We start from the raw sequence: 22,422 nt of genomic DNA on the forward strand, positions 1-22,422 counted from the left end.
TGCTCTCAATGTGATCTGAATGTGATTTGATGTGATTGTCGTCTTTGTACAAGTGCTGGATTTGTGTCGTCTAGTGCGTCGGTATTTAAGAGTCAGTGTCAACTGAACTAGTTTATGGCTTATGTCTGATTTGGCAGACGTAATCGAGGGCGATTACAATTCTTTCAAGAGGGGGGTATGGTACAAACTAATGACATGACACAACCACGAGGACACACAGTTGATGACGTAGCGGAATTGTACGGACATGTTGTACTGCAGTTGTCGTGGCAGACCCTACGGCTCTCCGTGATTTACACTGACAAGTGGTGACATGGCAACCTGTACGGATTTCCACAAATTGCACAAGTGGCTTTTGGGGTAGATTTTGGAGCCAATTGCTTTTTAGTTTTATTGCTTTTGGGGCTTTGCTTTTGGCATCCCTTGTAAGAATAAATAAGCCCTTAGGAGCCTCACTCTTCAGAGCATCTGGCCGCAAAGTCTGAGAGTAGAGGACTCCTTCGGGAGTTATACTTTGCTCAAGCATTAATATAATAAAGAAATATCGAAAGGGGCGCTTGGCTTTTGGGGCCAATCCCTCTTGGGCACGGAACTACGCCGGGCCGTGTCGACTCAAGATTCAAAGTCGTGAAGTATTTTAAGTGATTCTCTGGTGTGTCGTGTTGGATTCTCGTCTTGGGGTGTCCAAGATTGTGACACAAAGACATCAACTTTGACTCTTACAATGGTCGGCACGTCATCAACAAGGCTCTCTCTCTCTCTCATCCGACAATTTGAGATTGCCATTGCAGAAGGAAATTTCAAAGAACGATCCAAACCTTGCCACGTAAGTATGTATCTAAAAGATATGCAAGTAATCGGTGGCTCACCGTGATTCTTGAAGGAAGGCAACCAAAGACATGGGAGGACTTCAAAACTGAATTTTATGCTTAGATTCTCTCACCAAACTATCAGAAGGACGTGAAGAAACTGGCTCTCTCAGAAAGAGCATGAGTTTGTATCCACCTATGTGGATAAATTCTGGGAAGTCCCTCTCAAAGTGATTCCTTTTATGAAAAATTTTGATGAGGAGAAGATGCGGAAATTTGAAGGCAGTCTTCAAACTCCTCTCCAGAAAAGCATAAAGCTATATCCTCATGATACTCTACAGATTATGATGGAGTTGACACTAATTGCTAAAGGACTCCATTCAAAAGGGACTCCTTGTAACGGGAGCACATTGCTTATCATGCTGAGCAAAGGGCCAACTCTTCTCGAAAGCGGCCTCAGTTTCAGAATCGTAAGCAAGATTTTAAGCGAGAGGGAACAAAGAAAAGCAAGCTTCTCTCGACCTCTCAAATAAAGGCTTATAAAGAAGAAAAATGTTTTGATTGTGGCGAGAAAGGCCATAGAAAACCAGATTGTCCTCAATTGAAGAAAGAGTCTCCTCCTCCTCCATCAAATTGAGTACTCGATGTCCAAGGAAACACTTGTAAAGAAAAAGGTAAACGCCAACTCTTGAAGGGGTGGGGTAGTATAAATGGGCAGAGAGTTCTCATTTTTTAATATCCAAACTCTACCGACAACTTTCTCTCTTTACATATTGCAGAAAGGTTGGATCTGTCTTCAAATCGCCTTGGTACTCCTATTAACTTGGGATTAGCTTTCGAAGGGTTAACAACAAACTCCACTCCTATTCTAGGTAAGAGTAATCTACGTATTGCAAAGTATATGGATAAGGAATCTTTCCTCTTAGCTCCTATACAAGGATGTGATGCTATACTTGGTATGCCTTGGCATTATAAGGTACATCCTCATCCAGATTATGTAAATAAGAATTTGACCTTTGAGTTTGAAGGCCAGTAGTATGATGACTGGGCAGTTCTTATGGTCAATCATAATACTGCTAAAAGAGAAATGAAAAAGTGTGTTTTTGCTTGCTTGATTTTTGCGAGAGAGAGAGAGAGAGAGAGAGAGAGAGAGAGAGAGAGAGAGAGATGTATTTACTGAACAGTCTCTCACTAACATAGATAAATTTCGTTTAACTTTCTTGAAGCAGTATCAAGATTGTTTCATAGATTCTCTTCCCGATGAATTGCCCGCAGAACGTCCAGAAGATCATAGAATTGATATTATCCCAGGAAACTCTCCTCCAAATCCTAACACAGCAACAAGAAGAGATTATGAAACAAGTAAACGAACTTTTGGAGAAGGGCTTGATTCTCTCCATATTCTTCACCAGTTTTACTTGTTCAGAAGAAAGACGACACTTTTTGAATGTGCATAGATTACAGATCTCTCACTAAGATTACTATCGAGAATCGATTTCCAATACCACGAATTGATGACATTCTTGACAAGTTACAGGGTGCACGTATTTCAGCCGCATAGACCTTATGAAACCGGCCTGTAGAGCGGTAGACTTTAGCCTTCACCTGAATCTTTAATTGATAAACTTTACGACATAGAGAGACTTAACGAATAAACCTGTGACTAGAATTAACACTTCAAACCAACCACAGCTTGGCAGCTAGAGTGCTACCAAGCAGACAGTAACACCTTGTAGGCCCCAAAGATTGGCGCCCCTTTCGGTATTTCTTTATTGTTATAAAACTTAGGAGAAAACCTGTAAGTTTCTACGAGCTGTCCCGCTTTTACCAGGCTGAAAATGGCCTACGCTAGCCCGATTTTGGCAACATAACTGTAGTAGGAGGCTTCATAGATAAAATCTCCATGTAAAAGGTGACTTTCCCAAGGCATACGAGCACTTTCCCAAACCTGGCAAGAATCTGCAGCACGCTGAATCTCTGTTTTCACCCCGAAAATGCACTATATCACCAGTAAAATGATCCCTTCGCTTCCCCGAAGCTCCTGGGGATATTAGAGATCAATTGGGGTCAATACCCTAAACCTGCAAAAATACACAGCAGGCTGTATTTTATTGTTTTGGGTCCCATTTCGGGTGCCGGTCGCATCCATAGCAAGCTCTCATAGTCCCGCACTTGTAGGACTACTTGCCCTTTGAATTGGGCAAGATTTCTCGCGAGGAATCTCTCCGAGTTCACTTGTACCTGCGGGGGATTGGTAATTAGCTAATCCAATATCTGGACAAGAGAATCTTGCCTCGCATACGGGTATGACCCACACAATTGCACATACAGATATAAAGCCCTTGCGCTGGGCTTTAGGATTTTGTATTCAAAGGGGGAGAGAGATGCGCGAGAGCGGAATCATCGCGCTACAGAAGACAAGTGAGAAGGCAAGCTTTCCATTAAAGCTGTGATCACCTGCACCCACTACTCACACACTCTTGAGGTTAGTTGTAGAGCAAACATTAGCCCCCTCTCTCAAAATGGGCGCCCCCTCTTCAAGCAATTCTGGGAAAATCACTTGGAGCAGCCATGTGTCCACGTTGCCTCTTTGAGTTAAATTACTAGTATCCACCATGTTATAAAGCGTAGCGAGGGGCCTAACTGACTTTGACTTGAGCCTAAATGTAAGGATTCTAGTCGCTAATCCTTAATTACGTACTTAAACTCATGATTAAGACTTAAGAAACTGAAACTTAACTTAGAACAAGACTTAGAAGACTCTGTGTTTAATTGATTGAATGTGTGATACAAGGGCTCCTTATATAGGAGACGAAGAGACATAAATGAAAAGACACGTCTCTTGGTGAAGAGACATGACTTTAGACGAAGAGCTGCAACCATTGGGCGAAGAGTCGCACCCGTAGAGGAAAGGGGTGTGACCAGTCGTCGAAGGAGTGTGGCTTTTGACGAAGAGGCACGTCCTTTGGACGAAGGGGTGTGACCATCCAAGCGCAGGGGTCCTCCTTGGCATGGCACTTCGCGTATCTGCAACTAGGAACAGATGTAATACTGCAACATAGTCACAATCGTGACATTCCCTTCCTCTTTAAATAAGACCTAGGGTAGTTGTAGAAACTCCGGGAAGAAGGAAATGTATTGTTGTTATGCTTCTGCATCCAAAGCTCTTTCTGTTAAGTCCCACGTCATGGCACTGTTGTTGACCATGACTATTTTGCCAAACTGAAAACTGATCATATCTGTAACATGATAAGTGTCTTTGTCAAAGTCTTTTGTAACTTCGAGCTTTGTCCAAGAAAAGATTGAATCTGTATCTGCTTCGAGTGAAATTATTGGTAAACTGACTCGAGTTTTATGTTGGGTGATGACCACTAGTTGGAAATCTGTAAAGTATTCCATTGGTTTGTCTGGAACAGTAAACTCCTTTTGAAGGGATGTCGTAGACTGAGACAGAGTAGTTTTTGAATGTATATCCATCTGTAAAGGTTTATCTGTGGAACAATTTGTGTCCAAAGATTCATTTGTAGCGACTGAAGTCGTGCTGCAAGAGTCTGTATTTGCTTTATCCTTTGCATCACTGAAGGCAAGGACTGGAGTCTTCAAGTTTGAAGAATTATCAAGTTTGAAGCATCTGGTATCTGTTTAGAGACAAAGACTGTATTCTGCAAAGACGGTGACGAGGCAAATTTTCCTACCTGGATCACGGTCAAAGAAGGGTTTATGTGTTCGTTGGTTGTCACATAAGAACTGGAATCTTCTGAATCTTCAGCTTTCTCAGTGGGTATTAAGGCTTCCAATTGAAAAGGGGGAGGTTGAGGGAGTTGTCGCCTCTTAGACCTCTGAAGGATCCTCTTGCACAAGAAAAGGATCAATAAATCTTCAACTTTACAACCATCAGACAAGAAAGACTTAAATGTAGGGCTTGGCTCGCGAGGGGGAACTTGTCCAACGTCGCGGCGTTCACGACCGAGTACTCGACTAGGGTCGGATATATGTGCCACTAAGTAAACCCATCTTGATATTGCTGATGATCTGTTGGAAGCTTCATATTGCTGCTTTTGTTGCTGATGATTCCAATAAGAAGTTGACTACTGAGAACTGTAGCATTTCCAAGAACATTCATGCTGAGACTTTTGTTGCTCGCACGAAGGTACTTTGCGTCTAGTTGTCTCTGAGAAACCATGCTCTATGTGAGAAATTTTGAGTTCCGAAGGCTTTTGTTTGAGTGGTTCTTCCTGGTCGACCACTGAAGCGTCGGAAGAAGATGCCTGTATTGTCTGAGAAGTTGTTGGTTGACTCCGAGAAGGGGTTTGCATTTGCATTTGATCCAAGCGAGTGTGAATTGATGCGAGGCTTGATGAAATTGCTGCCATCTCCTTTTTGAAAGTTGCTATCGGATCTTCAGTAATATATTGTCGTCGCCATCTTGTCTCCATCGCCGATTATGTAGCAATAGCTACTGGGAGAAGAGAGAGTGCTGAACCATTGTTGGGTTTTGCTTATCTGCAAACCAAGCATCTAAAGCTTTGGTTGGTGAATTGTCAATAGCTGGAGGGTTCGACTCGGCTCTGCCCGGTTCTCACTTTCGAAACTGCCAAACCCACGTTGAAGAGGGACACCGGGGGCTGGTTCCTGCACGTGTAGAAGATTCAGCATGGTGCGGGCTGCTGATGATCGTGAGTTGAAGAGGTTAACTTGTCCACTGGCTGGAGCTTAACGCTGGCTGGAATTTATTATGCCAAGTGCCCAAAGGGGCCAATCTTTTAAAAGTTTGGTCTTTACAGATTAAAAGGGCCGCTTGTGTGGGAAATCGGCAACAAGAGCGTGCGCCCAATAACAGCGAGGAAGAGCGGCAGCCGTAAACATGGAGAGGTGCCAAGGCGGGGCTGAAGAGGTGTAGGGAAGCAATCGCCACCAGCGTGCGCCAATGTTGGGGTGCCGAGAGGCTCCGAATCTGCAATCGCACGTGGGCCCGGAAAAATGTTTACGCTGGCTGCCGATTTGTATTCGCTGGCTGGTTCCTTAAATTACCCAATGTCCAAGTGCCCTTCAGAAAAAAAAAGGGCCGCCCAATGTGAAGTGTCCAAGAGGCATCAAGGGAAAAAAACATGGGACCAACGAAGAGAGCCCAGCGTAAAAAAATAGGCTCCAACGTTCAAGCTTTGGTACGAACACTTGAAGGGGGGGTACGCCCCTTCACCAAGCTGATTACAGCAGAGGGGTACGAACACTTGAAGGGGGGGTACGCCCCTTCACCAAGGGGTGCCATCGGAGAAGAGTGCGGAGCACGGGGGAGAAACGCCTGTTGTCCAGAGACAAGTACCCAGCATCGAGGTCATACATGCTTATGCGTCCTCCGAGTAAGAGTAACTCTCCATCCCTTCTCTGGCTGTGTCCGGTGCGGGTGGGGGTTTACATGTGTCAACTACACCTTGCCTGTAAGGGCCGCCTTTCTTCTTCCTCCATTAAACGCCGGGGAGGGGAGAGGGTGAAGAGGATAGCGGCAAGGGTGAGAGGCTCACAACTCGCGAGTCCCGGGAAAAAAATTTGCTCTGATACCACTGCAAGGATTCTAGTCACTAATTCTTAACTAAGTACTTAAACTCATGATTAAGACTTAAGAAACTGAAACTGAACTTAGAACAAGACTTAGAAGACTCTGTGTTTGATTGATTGAATGTGTGATACAAGGGCTCCTTGTATAGGAGACGAAGAGACGTAAATGAAAAGACACATCTCTTGGTAATACTGCAACATAGTCACAATCGTGACACTAGACACCCTTTTACTCCTCCGATTTCAGTGCTGACTGGCCCTGCCGACCACCTCATGGCGACGTGCCCTTCCCGACTGCGGGTGTACGGATTTTTCGTGAAACACGCTCGTTGATTTCAGCGCTAGCTTTTTGGGACCAGATACTTTTGAGTTTGAAGCTTTTCATTAAAACTGATTTTTATAGGCCAAGGGCCTTTAAATAAGTGCAGAGGGCTCAGTCTCTAGCACGCTTCTGGGTGAAGGTGCAGGGCGTGAGTATCGGCTTTATACTGAGCGTCCGTACAATTGTCACGTCATCATCTTGTACGCAAGATAGTCCGAGTGTGTGTGTTAGGCCTGCTTTATTCAATCTCTTTAGGTCACTTGGTTCCCATCGGATGACGCCCCATAAGTTGGTGGGAACTCCTCTTTAAATTTAGGCCACTCAACAAGACTTTGCAAGTTGGTGAAACTTCTTCTATTTCTTCTACTGCTTTTGTTTCTCTTTAGGTCTCTCGATTGGAATGTGCAAGTTGACTCCGTTCTTCAATGGCTTGACACATCAGTAGTTTGTGGCAGGTGCTATAAGTTTGTCGAGTTCCACTAAGTTTCGAGTCTATTGTTGTGCTTTGAGTTGTTGTTCCATTTCTGTGTATGTTTTCTTTTTGTTCGAGTGAGGTTTCTCACATACTGCATTGAGGAGCACCCACTTTAGAGAGCACCACACACTTTCCCTGCTACATATGGTATCATAGACAGCCTTCCTCGTCCAAAAAAAACCACCTCCACCCTAAATTTGATCATGGGTGCTCTGGACCAAGAAAAATCTACGTCCTCTTGACAACTGTAGAAAAAACATGTCAATACATAGTGGCCCACTTCTGAAAGAGACATCTGGGAATCTCCATGGACCAACCGCCAAGAAGTGGACAGGCAAGTATATATGACATACATGAGGACTCCTGGACAAAGACACTTAACGCACGGCTCGGTCTACTTGGGCTTGGGCTAGACACTCTTTGCAATCACGCCTATCTCGAGGACTCTTGGATGCGGATTACTCCCCATCCAAGCCAACCTCGAAGATAGCATGGTTAGCTGCTGCGGTAGCATCAGTTCTCTCTCGCTCCCCATGAGGATCGTCTCATGAAGCGTACAGGGATTGGGTGAGCCCCAATTTTAGTGTCAGAGGGGCCGATTGCATCAGGAGCTTCAGCGATGCCTTGTGGGAGGAGAGATTGACCTTCTTATGCTACAAGAGCATCATTTGTTTGAGAGCCGCATTAGACGTTGTGGTCAGCTTTTGCGTGGACGATATGAGACTTTTTGGTCAGCTGCATTTGGATGTGGAGACATCTAGGGCGGGGTATGTATGACTATTGCGGATTCTTTGCAGCAGGCCACTGTGGACAAAGGGATTATTGTGCCAGGCAGGGTTCAGTGGATCACTATGCAGGTTCAGGGTTGTCTTGTGAGCTTCCTTAACATCTATGCGCCCAATGTGGCGAGTGCACGTGCAGAGTTTTGATCTCAGATTGTTCAGTCTCTGCCGCATAAAACGACGGGAACGGTACATTTGAAAATACTTAAAATTATGTGTTTGATCTTTTTGGCGTGCTCTACTATTTCTCGCTTTATTAACTAATCCAAACAAATTACGGATCCAAAAATTTCTTAAGTGCTTATAAAATGATAAAAGTAGTTACACTCAAGACTCAACACGCTCGACCATACAAAGTGGATGATCCTCTGTCACTAGAACCAACTACGGATATATACAATCAAGCCACCAATGGATAACAAAATATCCCAGTCCGGCTAAGTCTATCCTCAAACTATGGGGGCGGTGATCTGGCCATGATGTCGACTAGACCATCGCCCGTATCCCTGCCACATGTCACTGAACAGGCGAGAGTATGTCCAGTGTGGACTCCGGCCCAACTTTAATGACTGTCTGTCCTGTGCCAGTGGCCCCTGCTACACCACTGCCCGTATCCCTGCCACATGTCACTGAACAGGCGAGAGTATGTCCAGTGTGGACTCCGGCCCAACTTTAATGACTGTCTGTCCTGTGCCAGTGGCCCCTGCTACACCATACATGAGAAAATGATGGCTGAGATTCTGCCGTATATTTTTGCAGTACCACATCAGGAAATGCTAGAGTGGACGCGCATGATTTTGGAGGCACAACCCAGGGGTTTCACAGTCCCTTGGCTTTTGTAAGCTGCTACAACAGACTTTTTACAGCAGATACTTTATATCAATCAAATAGCTAGCACTGGACATTATGGTTTTTGTTACATCACCCGAGGCAGACAAAGCTTTTGATGCTTTAGGCTCCTTGACAGTTGTACCTTTTGTCAGAGCAATATAGAAGAAATACCAAGAGGGGCCCAAGAAAAGAAAGCTTTATGAATGTCTCCTACATGCCCGATGTTGGCCAAGGAGGCAACAATTGGCATTGTCTTTTGAAATGTACAAACTACCTAGATTGCCTATAGACACTCATCAAATAAACCACCCGACCATAGCCACTATCTCTCATATAGATGCTTCCCAAATTTTGGTCATGTTGGTATTGATCAACCACTTTCACCTTTGTGAAGCAAAATCAAGAGTGCACATGGAAGAGAGACTCGTGTACTCTTGAAGTTTTAGTGTGATTAAAGTACTTGATTGTTAAACCTTAAACTCAAAACATGCTTTACATACCAAAAATTCCCAGTTCGTGCACAATACTCTGCAGGCTAACCAATTTAAAGGCAAAGTCGTGGGCAAAGCATCTCTGGGTTTGTTGCATATAAAGTCCATGCTCCAAGTATGAAATTGAAGCAGCCACCTACAAATATGCCGATAATACCAAATAAGCTCTTTCACCTGGACAAAACATCAGTCGAGTCTTCAATATAGAATCAATTCAACCTCCTGGAGCGTAAGGTCTCTATGAAAGTTCAAAGACAGCTGCCTCAGTTGCTGAATAAGTGCTAAGTTTTTGAAATAATAATCGCATGCTTTGTTCCATAGACCTGATACAGTCTCCAGATGCTTATTAGCAACAATAGTTGCATCTATGCTAGAAGTCCTACACTCTATCATAAGGAAGTTAAGGAAACAATCAACTTTGCAAGGTGCCTGCAGAATCCAAGATTTTGGAGAGCGTTCTTCCTGCATTCAATCAAAGACAGTGAAGCATTGGCAATTCACACCTCAGAAAAGTTCTGACTTTTGCAGCTCATAACTATTACCTTTGGAATGGCAGAGCGGTGGCGCGAAAAGCCAAGAGAACGAAGAAACTTGAGGAGGTCTACAAGTGCTTTATGTTTCACGTTCCGCTTCTTCTCACCCTCTCTTAGCTCATAACTGCGAGCAATCACTGTGGTAGCAAGATCCTCAAGCACATCTGTGCCTCTCTGACGAGCTTGAGTGACTCGTTCTGAGAAGGCGCTACTGTTAAGCAACCCCCAGAACCTTGGCAACAAAGAGGGAAGATCTTTATACGACCCAACAATCTCTGCACCTGAAAAGCCTTGGTAATTATAATTCTCATGCATCGTAGACACCCAGAAAGCTCCAAAGCATTCAATAACGCATAAGATTACCCTCTTTGGTAGCACTACAGGCTAGGCTGATTAAATCCTGCGCTTTTGTTTGTAGTATGGGCAGCCAGGTTTCATGCAAGTACCTGCAGGTGGTAATTAAGCAGTTATTCCAAAAAAAAGAAAAAAAGGGAGGCCAGTTTGCTTCCCCCAGACTGTTTAAGTTACATTGAGTACCGCGTGCAATCGGCCACATTTGAATCCTCCTTGCAGGATGTAACCCCCTCATTAGAAGGCATCTGCTCGTTTTTTAGGCCCTGCACAGAGCTCCATAAATGGTTCCGGTCGATCACAGAAGCTAGTGCAGGCTTACGCAGAAATCCCTGCAAATAGATATCAGGAAGTCTTATCAACCATGTTTTAGGCTGCAGCTAAAGTATACTCATCATACCAATAATAGTGATTGAGGCGTTTGACCCATTCCTTTCAGCATGCAGCAAGAATGGGTTATAACAGCTATTTTCCATGCAACAGATCACAAATACATATTAGCGCTTGTGTATGAGGAAAGCGGTATTCAAGCAATCTTCAAGAGAGACTTCAAGGAACTCTACAACTCTTTCACCATAGGGAATCTCTTTGCACCTTGGAGGTTCTCAATTTATGGGGCACAGGAAGGCAGCTTTCCACAGATACCTTGCAATGAGAGTCTACAACGCCTAAGAGGGATTTATATTGGAAGTTTGCCTCACTTAGAAAATCCAGGGGGTTGCTCAACTTCATCTCCAAGACAACCACTACCAGCAGGTGCAGCTTCTTCGAGAACGTGCCATTGATGGAAGTAAGCAACTTCATGGTAGCCTTATCACATCATGATCAACCAACAATTGCATGCATAGTGTGTGTTGAGCATGTGGGAGTGCAGATGAGGAAAGATTCTAGTAGTAGTATCTTTGTTCTAGTTCTTTTGTACCCAGACATGGTATTAGATTCACCATTTTGTAACAGATTGGTCTCATAGGTCATTTTGGCCTTTTGAAGACTTTAATATAACGTTTCATTTCATTTCATTTTTCGTCTTGTGAGTGGTCTCCCTCTCTCTGTGGTGAGAAAAACACTCAGACAAGTGCTCTTGAGGCAAGCCTGTGAAATAGCAGGCTCTTTTCATCGCGAGACCAAGCTCAAGGCGAGACAAATTTAGAAGAGAGGCTGCTGTCTAAGAAACACAGCCCTACCGCAAGCAATTTCCAGCCAAGGAGCCCTTCCCAACGTCCTCATGTTGGTGCACCGCAAACTGGGGAAGCTATTAGTGGCCGAGGAAGAAGGAATAAGCCCGAATCAGCCAATAAGGCTAAAGGAATGTGAATTTCAGCAATCATTTCTCTATTGGAAAAGCAAGGATAAGAATCTATAGAATTTCCCGCTGGGATATTTGAATCCCTCAGCCGTAGGGCTTTGATCCACAAAATAAGTAAAATTTATCAATAGAAAACTTGTGTTTTCTGCCAGATAGAGAGAGAATTAGTTCTCTTATATAATGGTCAGGACGGAGATAAGAGAGAATATCTTGTTTTCCGGTTTATGTGCTTGTAAACGAATTCTCCCCATTAACAAAGAGATTCTTGGGAGGGGGGGGGGGGGGGGAACCACCCCATCTTTTGGTCAATTCTTGGGGGGGACAATTCGTAAAGTTGTATTTAAATTGTATTAGTGGCTTCCTGTTCTATGAAAGTGGTATCAGAACAAGGACCTCTCTTTTTCTTAAAGGAGGGACGATTCTTAGCCTGAACATCCCAGAATCCAGAGTTTTCTTCATATGCGATCAAGAAGGCCCTTATCTTTCCTTTCCGAACCATTCGGTTGCAAGTAAGCAAAAGGAAGGACCACAAAAACCAAAGGATTCTCCACAATGAAAGGAAAAGACAATCATTCCTATTCACAGAGACTCTCATGCAATCTCTAAATCTCAAAGTTCGCATCATCGTTCGTCGAAGAAGAAGCAGAAGACTTTCGAGGCAGGCGACAAAGTGTCACAAACAAATGATGTGGCAGAACTACTAGCGCACACTTGATGACGCAGCAGAATTGTACGGACATGCTGTACGATAGCTAACGCAGCAGACACTACAGCTTTCTGCAATTTGTGCTGACAGGTGGTGACGTGGCAGCCTGTACAGATTTTCGCAAATTGCACAAGCTGCTTTTGAGGCAGATTTTGGAGCCTATTGCCTTTGGACCAATTGCTTTTGAGTTTGATTGCTCTTGGGGCTTTGCTTTTGGCATCCCTTGTAAGAATAAATAAGCCCTCAGGGGCCTCACTCTTCAGAGCATCTGGACGCAGAGTCTGAGAGCAAAGGACCCCTTCGGGAGTTGTACTTTGCTAAAGCATTAATAAAATAAAGAAATAGCGAAAGGGGCGCCAGGTTTCTGGGGCCAATACCTCTGGGCACGAAACTACGCTGGGTCGTGTTGACTCAAGATTTAAAGTTGTGAACCATTTTAAGTGATTCTCTTGTGTCGTGTTGGATTCTCGTCTTGGGGTGTCCAAGATTGTGATGGTGGCATCAGAGCGAGGCAAAACCCCGTTTCGCATGACTCATCAACTCCTGAATCGAAGCTGACTTTTGTCCCAAGCAGTGATATCGGATCTCTGTAGGAAGACCCAAGGTAAACCGCTCAATCTGTTCCTTGAACGAGATCTTCTAAAATGAAGAGGCAGGTAGAAAAGAGCTCCAGAATCTCTCGCAATAAGCGTCCACTGTATCCTTCTTGGTCATCCGAAGATGGTTCCAAGCAGTTCGTATATTGCGTTCATACTCTCGAGTCAGCCAAGAAGAAATAAAAAGCATCTTGAATATCAGCCATTTAATTGGCGTTGTCTTGTTTAATAGAAGAATGGACGACCAAGTTCGAGCATTCCCCTCAACGTAAGAGGCAGCTCTCCGAATCTTAATGTGCTCTGAGTAACGCCCTCCCACGAAAGCGATGTCAAACTGCTGTACAAAAAACAAAGCCTTCTAAGCATCTCTATGACCAGAAAACGTGTCAAATTTAAATGACTGTCCACCTTCCTTAAACTCTCTGACTTTCTTGCTTTTGTCTTCCAGAAAGTCATATTGGTTGGCTTTATAAAAATTCTTCTTCTTTGCATAAAAGTTGATGTCGTCAGAGTCCGAATTGTCTGAAGAGGAGTCCTCTGTAGAACTGTCACCCCGGGGTGAGATTTAGCCTTTTTCTTGTTCTTTCTGACGCGTTGCTTTTTGCTTCCTTTTTGCCTTTTCTGTCTTCTTCGCTCGAGTCAGATAAGGTAGAAGAACTGTCAAAAGAAGAAGAAGAAGAACTAGGTACTCCTTCAAATCGAACACGCTTTTTCTGCTTTCTTGCCTTTTCAAAAGTAGACTGACGACCAAAAGTAGACTGTTGATCAATCGTTGACGCTCCATCTCTTGACGCTCCGCCGGAGTAGGCCGAGGCGGACCGTACTCCTTGTGTGAATCTTCGTTGTGATCCCTTCCCGCACCTTCGGATGCATAGGGAATCGACTGGTCTTTGCTGGAAGCCATACGTGTCGCGGAAAAAAAAGGGATCGGATTTCCCGTAGTAGAGAAATCGGCCGTGCTCTGATACCAATGTAACAGGCTTGGACACTCCAAGTCGAGAATCTACCACGACACGACAAATAATCACTTCAAACAGTTCACAGTTCACAATTGATTCGACACCAACCCGGCGGAGTTCCGTGCCTAGGGATATTGGCCCCAAAGACTGGCGCCCCTTTCAATATTTCTTTTTGTATTCATCTGTGTTCAAAGTACAAGAATGCAGGCAAGCGCTTACACTCAGACTCTGCGTCCAGATGCTCTGAGTTGTGAGAGGCCTACCCGCGTATTTAAAGGTTACAAGGGATGCTAAAAGCAGAGCCCAAAAGCTGAAATCAAAAGCTTCGGTAATTAAAGCAAAAGCTTTCTCTGCCTCTCACATTCTCTCTCTCTTGAGAGGGAATAAAGCAAACAAGAGGTCTCTCTCTCTCTGTAGCCTGCTACAGTGTCACTTTCACTTTCACACGACAATAGTTTACAGTTGGGCTTTGGTCCGTTGGCCTTTGGTGTGGTCGGTTCACACTTGGGCAAAGACACGTGGCAGGGTGGTCTAGTGGACATCGTGGCAGGGTTCTTTATGAGCCGTTGGTGGCTCTTGATGATTGTACATATGAGTAGTCGTTTTGGGCCAGTGGCATTATCTTTGTACGTAGTCGTCTAGAGTGGGTCTTTACACAGAGAACGTCTGCACCATCCCGGCACATCTGAGCCTCGACACCCCCATTGTGCCTGAGAGTCCTGGGCTGGAGCTGAGTGTGCTGCCCCGCCAGAGTCTGTATCAGTCTTTGAGATAGTCGAGTCATATGTTCTGGTCTGCTGTTGTGTCTTAGCGAGCTCTGTTGACGTCTACTGTTTCCTTTCTGTTCAGTTTGTTTGAGGGAGATTCAATCTGTTTGAGTGAGATTGTCACGCACATTGCACTGAGGACCACCACCCACTGTAGAGAGCACGACACGTTATCCGCGCTACAGGTGCTCTCATTTTGGCGATCACGGTGGGACCTCAAAGGAAGTCTCACTCTTGTGGGGATAAAATCGTGAAGCTAATCGGTTGTTACCTGGCTCTGCACACTTGCTTACACTGTGTAGATAGTCTGCAAGTTTGGTCCTCTCTCGCCCTGGTCCAAGTCCTAGTCCTCATCCTTGGTCCTTGGTCTAGCCCTCCTCGTCCTGCTAGCTAGGTGGTCTAGTCACTATCCTCACTTGTTCTGTGTTAGACCTGTGCTGTTCACTGTTCACTGCATGACACATACAAGGCGGTCAGTTGAGCGTCAAAGCGCACTACTCAGTCCTCTGAAGCACTATAACAAAAGATGCCCGGTGGTATCTAGTAGAGGTCCATTAACCTCATCAACCTTACCTCCACATATGCCATCCCCCATTCCTTCATCTCCCATTCCTTCATTCCCCATTCCTTCATCTGGTTCCACATCTTCCAGATCACCTTCTCCAGTAAAGCTCTCTCCTATTCTGCTACAAGGGGCCATGGAGGCGTTGGCTAGCGTGTTGGCCAAGGTAAACATCAAGTTCCCCACCTTCAAAGGACTCTCCTCAGAAGATGCGGACGACCATGCACGGAGGTTCGTATCTCTCTGTAGAGGACGTGGTCTTAACAGGGAAGATGCTTATCTGGTACTTTTTCCATCCAACTTGGACGGCTTAGCAGACAAATGGTACAGCCAGTTTACAAAGAATCATTTTGCAACTTAGGCACACTTAAGACAACAGTTATGTGCAACTTTCAGGCCGGGCGACTACCAAGAGAAAGTGTTGGATGAGTTGGCCAACATGGTGCTCGAGCCAGAGGAAACTTTTGCGGAGCTTCTGACCAAAACCAAGTCGCCGGTTGCCAAGCTTCCCCAGCAACCCGGTGAATTCATGGTTAAGAAGTGGGAGGAGAAGGCGCTTCCAAAAACCTCTCAGCAAAAACTTCGGGAAAGTCTCTGACCTGACGCCACTCTGGAGAAATTCATTGCAGCTGCTACTAGAATAGAGGGGGCTAGTAAGTTGTTCAACAACTCTCCTCACATAGATACTCCCTCTGTGTTCTCCAAAGGAAGTCCTACTGATCCTTTGACTTCCTTGCGAAAGGAACTCGAAGCCCTCAAACTACAACGCGCCCTCCAAGAAGAGAAATCAATCCCTCTGAGACAAGAGAAACCATCGCACCTGGAGGCTTTCGATCAAATCAAGAGAGAACTAGAAGAGCTTCGGTCTCAGCAGGAGACCAAAGCTATGGTATGGTGCAGCTCTTGTCGCTCTCCTGGACATCCTCCACAGGACTGTCCCCTTCGGGCTTATTGCTACTTCTGCGAAAAATCTGGGCACGAAGATAAGGATTGTTACTATATCAAAGGATTGAGGCAAATACAACAAAATCTAGGTCCTTCTCTCCAACAAGGGCTAGCACCTGCATCCAACATGGTCTCACCCTACGGCCATCAAAACCCGTTGCCTCCTCTGCTGACAACACCCCCTATGCAGCAAGGTATGCACAACAACTTTGCACCCCACAGCTTTTATCATGCCAGTACTCCCTCAGTTCCCCAAAGTTTCTACACCTCAGCCTCCAGCACCATGCAACAACAAGAGCAGCGACCACCTCGTCCCCCGTTTCGTCCGTCTAATCGGCCAATCCTATGCTACAGATGCGGTGAATATGGGCATTACCAAAGTAAGTGTCCTTTACCTGAAGGGTCTCCTCCTTGCAGACATTGTCCGGAGTCTAAGGACCACTATAGTAAAGATTGTCCCAAACAAAGGGCATCCTCATCTTCAAGCCCAAATCAAAATCAACAAGAGTTGACATTCCTGAAATCAATCTGATCACAGTGAACACCACCCCTCAGCCAGCACCTGCTACACATACAGTTCAGCCACAACAAGCAGCAGAGCCTACTGGGGTGCTCACTCGAGCACAAAGAGCAACCCAGGGTTTAAGTTTGCCAACGGGACCATCCGGTCCACCACTTCAGCAACATGTTCAAAATGTCGCACCCGTAAATGGTGCAAAGAATAGGCCAATCTCTATGCTTTCGGACATTGATGGAGCCTTCCTGGCAACAGTAGCTGACTTGCAACAGGTCAAAGTTTCCGAGGAGGCCCAAGTTGTAGAAGCTAGGCCCACAGCGGAAGCAATCTTCAAGAACACCTTTCAGCAAGTGTCTCTTTATGAGATGCTCCGGCTAGATGCAACCCTGAGAAGTAACACCCTCTCCATAATTCAGTCTTTGTACCCTGGTACAAGGCCTAGTGGCGGGCACCTACCTGTGCAGCCCCTGGAGTCCTACATGATTTCATATCCAGCTGCTCCCCTCACCGACTATAAAAGTCCACGTCTTACTGTATCTATTCTTGGGCAGTCATTCTTAAGCGTCATAGTGGATGGTTGGTCTGGAATCAATCTAATGCATGAATTTACCATGTTAGCCTTAGGTCTGCAGCCTACTCGCCCTGCCCTGTTCACTGTTACATTGGCAGACCAGAAGATAGTCTATCCTGTGGGCAGAGTAGAGAAGGTGCCTTTGAAGGTACAAGACTTCACATTTAGCTTGGATTTTGTGGTGGTCAGTCTTCCTCAGGTGGAGGGAGGATTTCCTTTGCTAATTGGTAGACCATGGTTGCGGCATACTAAGGCACTTCATGATTGGGGAAACGACGCCATGTGGATACACACTCCCGCCTCCCAAATGCAACCAATCCGGCTTGAAGGAGGGATGGATCCAATGGCTCAACACAGCTCATTGTCAGTACCGTCCCAACCCCGACCCTGAACAGCCCATCCCACCTGACGGGTCCGACGAGGACCTGCTACAGTGGTTAGAAGCTACCACTTCGATGCCATCCTACATGGTCTCTACTCAAAACTTACATGTGCCGCCAGTAACACTCTCTCTTCAAAATCCTCAGGAGGACACAGATGTCCAAAGTCCTACAGCAGACAGTACAACAGTCGAAGAAGTAAGTGTGTCAGCCCCAAATTCTCATGCTTCGAATGACCCGCCGATGGAAGCCATCGGTCTTGGGGAACCTATAACACATCACCGAAGGGGGAAGAAATTTCCTCTGCATGCACTCGCCAAAGATTTCCCCCTTCCTGGAGCATCTCCCAAGTCGGACCCCCTTCAAAAGCACTCTGTCATGTCGTCTGCATCTGAAGATTTACCCTTTGAGGAGCTCCCACAGGGATGGTTACAAGAAGAGTATGCAGAGTTTCCAATCGATCAAACACTTGCACATGATGTCTTGAAGCTCCAAGAGGCAGCCCACCTCTCATCTTCAGAAGCACCCTCTCCAGCTTCACCCCCAGACCCGCTTAGACAAGTCAACTTGGGAGATCCTGACAACCCTCAGCACGTATTGTTAGCAGCTTGGTTATGGGAGCATCCCGCATTACTCAATCAGGTAGTCTCTTTCATACACTCTTTTAAAGATGTTTTTGCTTGGTCCTACAAGGATTTAGAGGGGATTCCACCAGAATTGGGTGTCCACACTATACCTCTGGTTGAAGGGGCTAAGCCTGTAAGAGACCGAGCTTACAAGCTCAACCCGAAGTATGCTGAGGCGGTCAAGGCAGAGTTAGAAAAAATGCAAGAGGCAGGGATCATAGTACCTGTGGAGCACTCTCTGAGTGGTTATCACCCATGGTGACAGCGCCTAAGAAGCAATCCAACAAAATCAGTGTGTGCGTCGATTACCGTGCTCTGAATAAGGTAACTATCCCAGATGGTTTCCCAACACCTTTCACTGAGCGTGTGCTCGAAGATGTAGCAAGGCATGTATTGTACAGTTTCATGGATGGGTTTAGTGGATACAATCAGTTGGGCATCCATCCAGGTGATCAGCTGAAAACAGCCTTTGTGACTCCCTGGCGTATTTTTATGTACACTCAAATGTCTTTTGGGTTGAAAAATGACCCACCTTCTTTCAATAGGCCGGTATATCTCATCTTTTGTCCTGTGCTTACGGATCATCTTCGCATCTTCATGGACGATTTTTCGACCTTCTCAGGTGCTTTGAAACCGGCCTGTTCAATCCAAAAGGGCAGTAGACTTTAAACTTAAACCTTATTTGCTTTCAACCATTTAATTAGTCGTCCACTTAACCTGTACTTTCAAGACACAACAAAGGGGAGAGGGATACAGGCTGCTAGATTACACCTGTATGAGTAGACCGACACCAGATTGGCCCCTAACTTAGGCGCCCCTTTCGGTATTTCTTTATTGTTTAAAAGAGGGAATAAACATTGTGGTTCCCTACAGGCTGCCCCGCACAAACTCTGCTCAATTTCAACTAGTCCGGCCCGATTTCGGCAACATAATTGTACTAGGACCCTTTACAGTCAGTATTCCCACGCATTGACTGACTTTCCCGACGCATATAGGCACTTTGCAACACCTGGCGAGAATCTGCAGCACGCTGAATTCTCTGTTTCCAGCCCCGAAAATGCGCCAAATCACCTGTACAGCGGTCCCCTCGCGTCCCCGAACCTCCTGGGGGTATTAGAGACTGTTTAGGGCCAAAACCCTAAACCTGCAAAAATACACAGCAGGTTGTAATTTACTGTTTCGGGCTCCGTTTCGCGTGCCGGTCGCATCCGTAGCAAGTCCTCGAGCTCCCGCACCTGTAGGGCTACTTGCCCTTTGAATCGGACGAGATTTCTGGCGTGAAACCTCTCCGAATTCACCTGTACTTGCGGGGGATTAGCCACTAGCTAATCCAGTACCTGTGCAAGAGGCTCTTGCCTCGGCGATTGCGCATGAACCCACACAACTGTACATTGGTCAAGTGAAAAGCCCACTAGTGGGGCATAACATACTGCCATAGGGGAGAGAGAGGGCAGTGCATAGCGTGCAGGGCATCACTCCTGGCACCGCACTGTATATAGGAGGGAAAGCAAGCACTTCATAGCTCTTAACCTGTGACAGAAGCTGAAAATGAGCCTCTCCCAGCTTAAAAATCAGCGCCACTTCTTGTTGCATGAGGAAAGTGCACCAGAAGGTGCCACTTGGCACATTTATAAGCATTTTCCCGTTTCGGGGTTGCCACCTAAAAATCTCCCAACCGGTTGCCCAATTGACTTCACGACAGAGTAAGAAAATGTTCCCGTTGTCATTCCGGAGGGAATGGCGCAAACACATTTTCATGTCCCAAAATAGCAGTTCCTTAAATTTTAGGAGATGCTTCCATTGTATCTTTCTAGGTCATCTGACCCTCTATGTACACTGCAGCCACACCCAGAACTGAAATGTAGCCTCTGTAACAAAGGATTCCAGTTTGGCTAGTCAATGACCCCACTTGGCTAACCATAGTCCTTGTCCAACTTTAGTGCTCTCTTGCCCTCAGGCCTGGACTCCCTATGGACAGTTCCACACTAGCTATGCAATGCAGGGCAGTTAGATTTCCCGAGGGGTGTTTCCAAAAAGTGAAAGTAAATAAATAATAAGAAAGAAATCAACAAAAAGGATAGATAGTAGTCACACGCTGGTGACATACCCCCCTCTTGAAATCTGAAACGTCCTCGTTTGCATCTATTTCGTACATGCTCACGGTCAACACTGATGTATTCAACACCTGTTGACACATGTACGACACATACATACTCATTGTCAACCCTGGTGTATTCAACACCTCGTCGACTCATGTATTGCCTGCGTGTGAACCCTGTTCCAATGACATAGTGGTAGCTTCGCACTCTGCCATTGCTTTGAGTCACTAACTTTCCAATGACAAAATGGTAGCTGCACATTTTGCCACTGTCTTATAGTACACGTTGGATCCCGTAAGACTTTCGAGCATACCCAAACCGACAGTTTAAGAATGCAGTTACACATGTACTCTTTAATAGAAGCAATTACTGTATCCTTGACAAACTGACAAGAAATACTCACTTCTATAGCATTAACCAAACTTTTGGACATTCCATAAGAGCAATTGCCAAACTGACAATCTGTACAGCTCTAACATTCATGTAACAGGTATTTCATTTGAGCTAACTTTAAATACCATGTTCATCATTTGTTTCAAAAGCCATTGTCACACTGACAATCCATGTAGCTCTGAAACTCAAGGGGTCAAGGTAGGTTGCAAATCGAAGGCTTCCAGGTAAAGTGATAACACAGTTGGTGACTCTGCAAGTTCATCTTCTTCCATCCACTTAGCATCCATTGGTGGATAGTTTCTGAACTTTACCGAGTAACGCCTAGCAACCTTGCCTTTCACTTTTCTTTCCTTATGTGCCAAAATCTGTTCCGGGACCAACATCTCGTCAAGTTCCTCGACTTCCGGCTGATCTTCAGTTGGCATATCCTCTGGCACATCACCCACATAGGGTCTGAGAAGACTCACATGAAACGCATTGTGAATCTTCCAACTGTCAGGCAATTTCAGCCTATATGCAACATCACTGATTATGTCGCACACTTGAAAAGGCCCATAGTAACGCATGTTGAGCTTTGGAAACAGTCTTTCCTTGCCCTTCATCTTCTTTAACCTTGCCTTTTCAAAGCGCAAAAGCACCCAATCACCAAGTGAATATACCACTTCACGACGGTGACGATCAGCTGCTTTCTTTTGCTTTGCCTGAGTCTTTTCTAAGGCCACTTTGACCTTCTTGTACATTTCATCCATGTCCTGAACATACTTATCTGCTTCAAATATCTTGTCCTTTGTATACAGTATGGGAGGAACTTTCTTGCCACCTTCAACTATCTCAAAAGGTGCCTTGCCAGTTGATGAATGCACTGTATTATTGTATGCATACTCCACCAATGGCAAATACTGCTCCCACTTTCCTTTATGCTCTGACACATGACACTTGAGCAAATCTAGGACAGTAGAATTTCCCTCTTCTGACTGCCCATCTGTTTGAGGATGAAATGACGAAGAGAATTTGAGCGTCGTGCCCATATTCTCAAACAAGCCTCTCCAGAACAAACTTGTCATGCGTGGATCACGATCGCTAACAATCGACTGTGGCATACCATGATACTTGAAAATATTGCTCATAAACAAGCGTGCCATCTGATCTGGCTTTATCTTCTTCCTAACAGGAATAAAATGAGCTTGTTTGCTGAATCTGCAAATAATGGTCCAAATACCAACGTTTCCTGTCTACGTTCTCGGAAGATCAAAGATAAAATCCATAGCAATAGTTTCCCATGGTTTATCTGGAATAGGTAGTGGTTGCAATAACCCTGGTGCCTTTTGCCTGTCAAACTTGACCTTCCGGTAAATTAGGCATTCTCGCACAAAGGCATCCACATCTCTTCTCAATGTAGGCCAGTAGAAGAATGTCTCAACCGCTTTAACTGTAGCATCGATACCACGATGCCCTGCATACGGTGGGACAAGACTCTCTTCCATAACTTTGCGTCAAAATGGCTTTGTGACACACAATCTGCCATGCATCATCATGAACCCATCTTTGAGAAGAGAGTGTTCATGACGTTGTCCATTCATTAGCTGCTCAAAGACCCTTGCAAAATCTTCATCATTTGCATATTGTTCTCTCATATCATCAAGTTCATGATGATAAGGAATTGACACAGCTGAAATTTGTGGCTTCCTTGACAAGGCATCAGCCACAACGTTCTTCTTGCATTCCACATGCACAATCTGAAAATGGAACATGGACAAGATATTTGCCCATCGCATATGCTTCTCAGATAACTTTGTTTGTGTCAAGAAGTATTGCAAGGTCTGATGGTCCGTTTGAACAACGAAA

At 45.3% G+C, this 22,422-nt stretch overlaps 1 protein-coding gene across 6 annotated transcripts in view; it reads right to left on the reverse strand.

Moving 5' to 3' along the window:
* LOC147423921 (midasin-like protein) overlaps positions 1 to 22,422 on the reverse strand; it is a 238,227-nt gene that overhangs the window by 16,818 nt on the left and 198,987 nt on the right. For 5 of the 6 annotated variants that reach the window (XM_086500901.1, XM_086500903.1, XM_086500900.1 and 2 more), the window contains 5 exons: positions 10,337 to 10,482; positions 10,163 to 10,245; positions 9,809 to 10,080; positions 9,486 to 9,728; positions 9,276 to 9,402 (listed from right to left, as the gene is read on the reverse strand). In XM_086500901.1, the coding sequence (XP_086357027.1) occupies positions 9,276 to 9,402; positions 9,486 to 9,728; positions 9,809 to 10,080; positions 10,163 to 10,245; positions 10,337 to 10,482 (871 nt within the window). The remainder of the gene's footprint in view (positions 1 to 9,275; positions 9,403 to 9,485; positions 9,729 to 9,808; positions 10,081 to 10,162; positions 10,246 to 10,336; positions 10,483 to 22,422) is intronic. The other variant, XM_086500902.1, reaches the window with a different exon arrangement.

Source organism: Adiantum capillus-veneris, chromosome 26 (genome assembly GCF_014529385.1).
Source record: "Adiantum capillus-veneris isolate H3 chromosome 26, ASM1452938v2, whole genome shotgun sequence".
NCBI lineage: Eukaryota > Viridiplantae > Streptophyta > Polypodiopsida > Polypodiales > Pteridaceae > Adiantum > Adiantum capillus-veneris.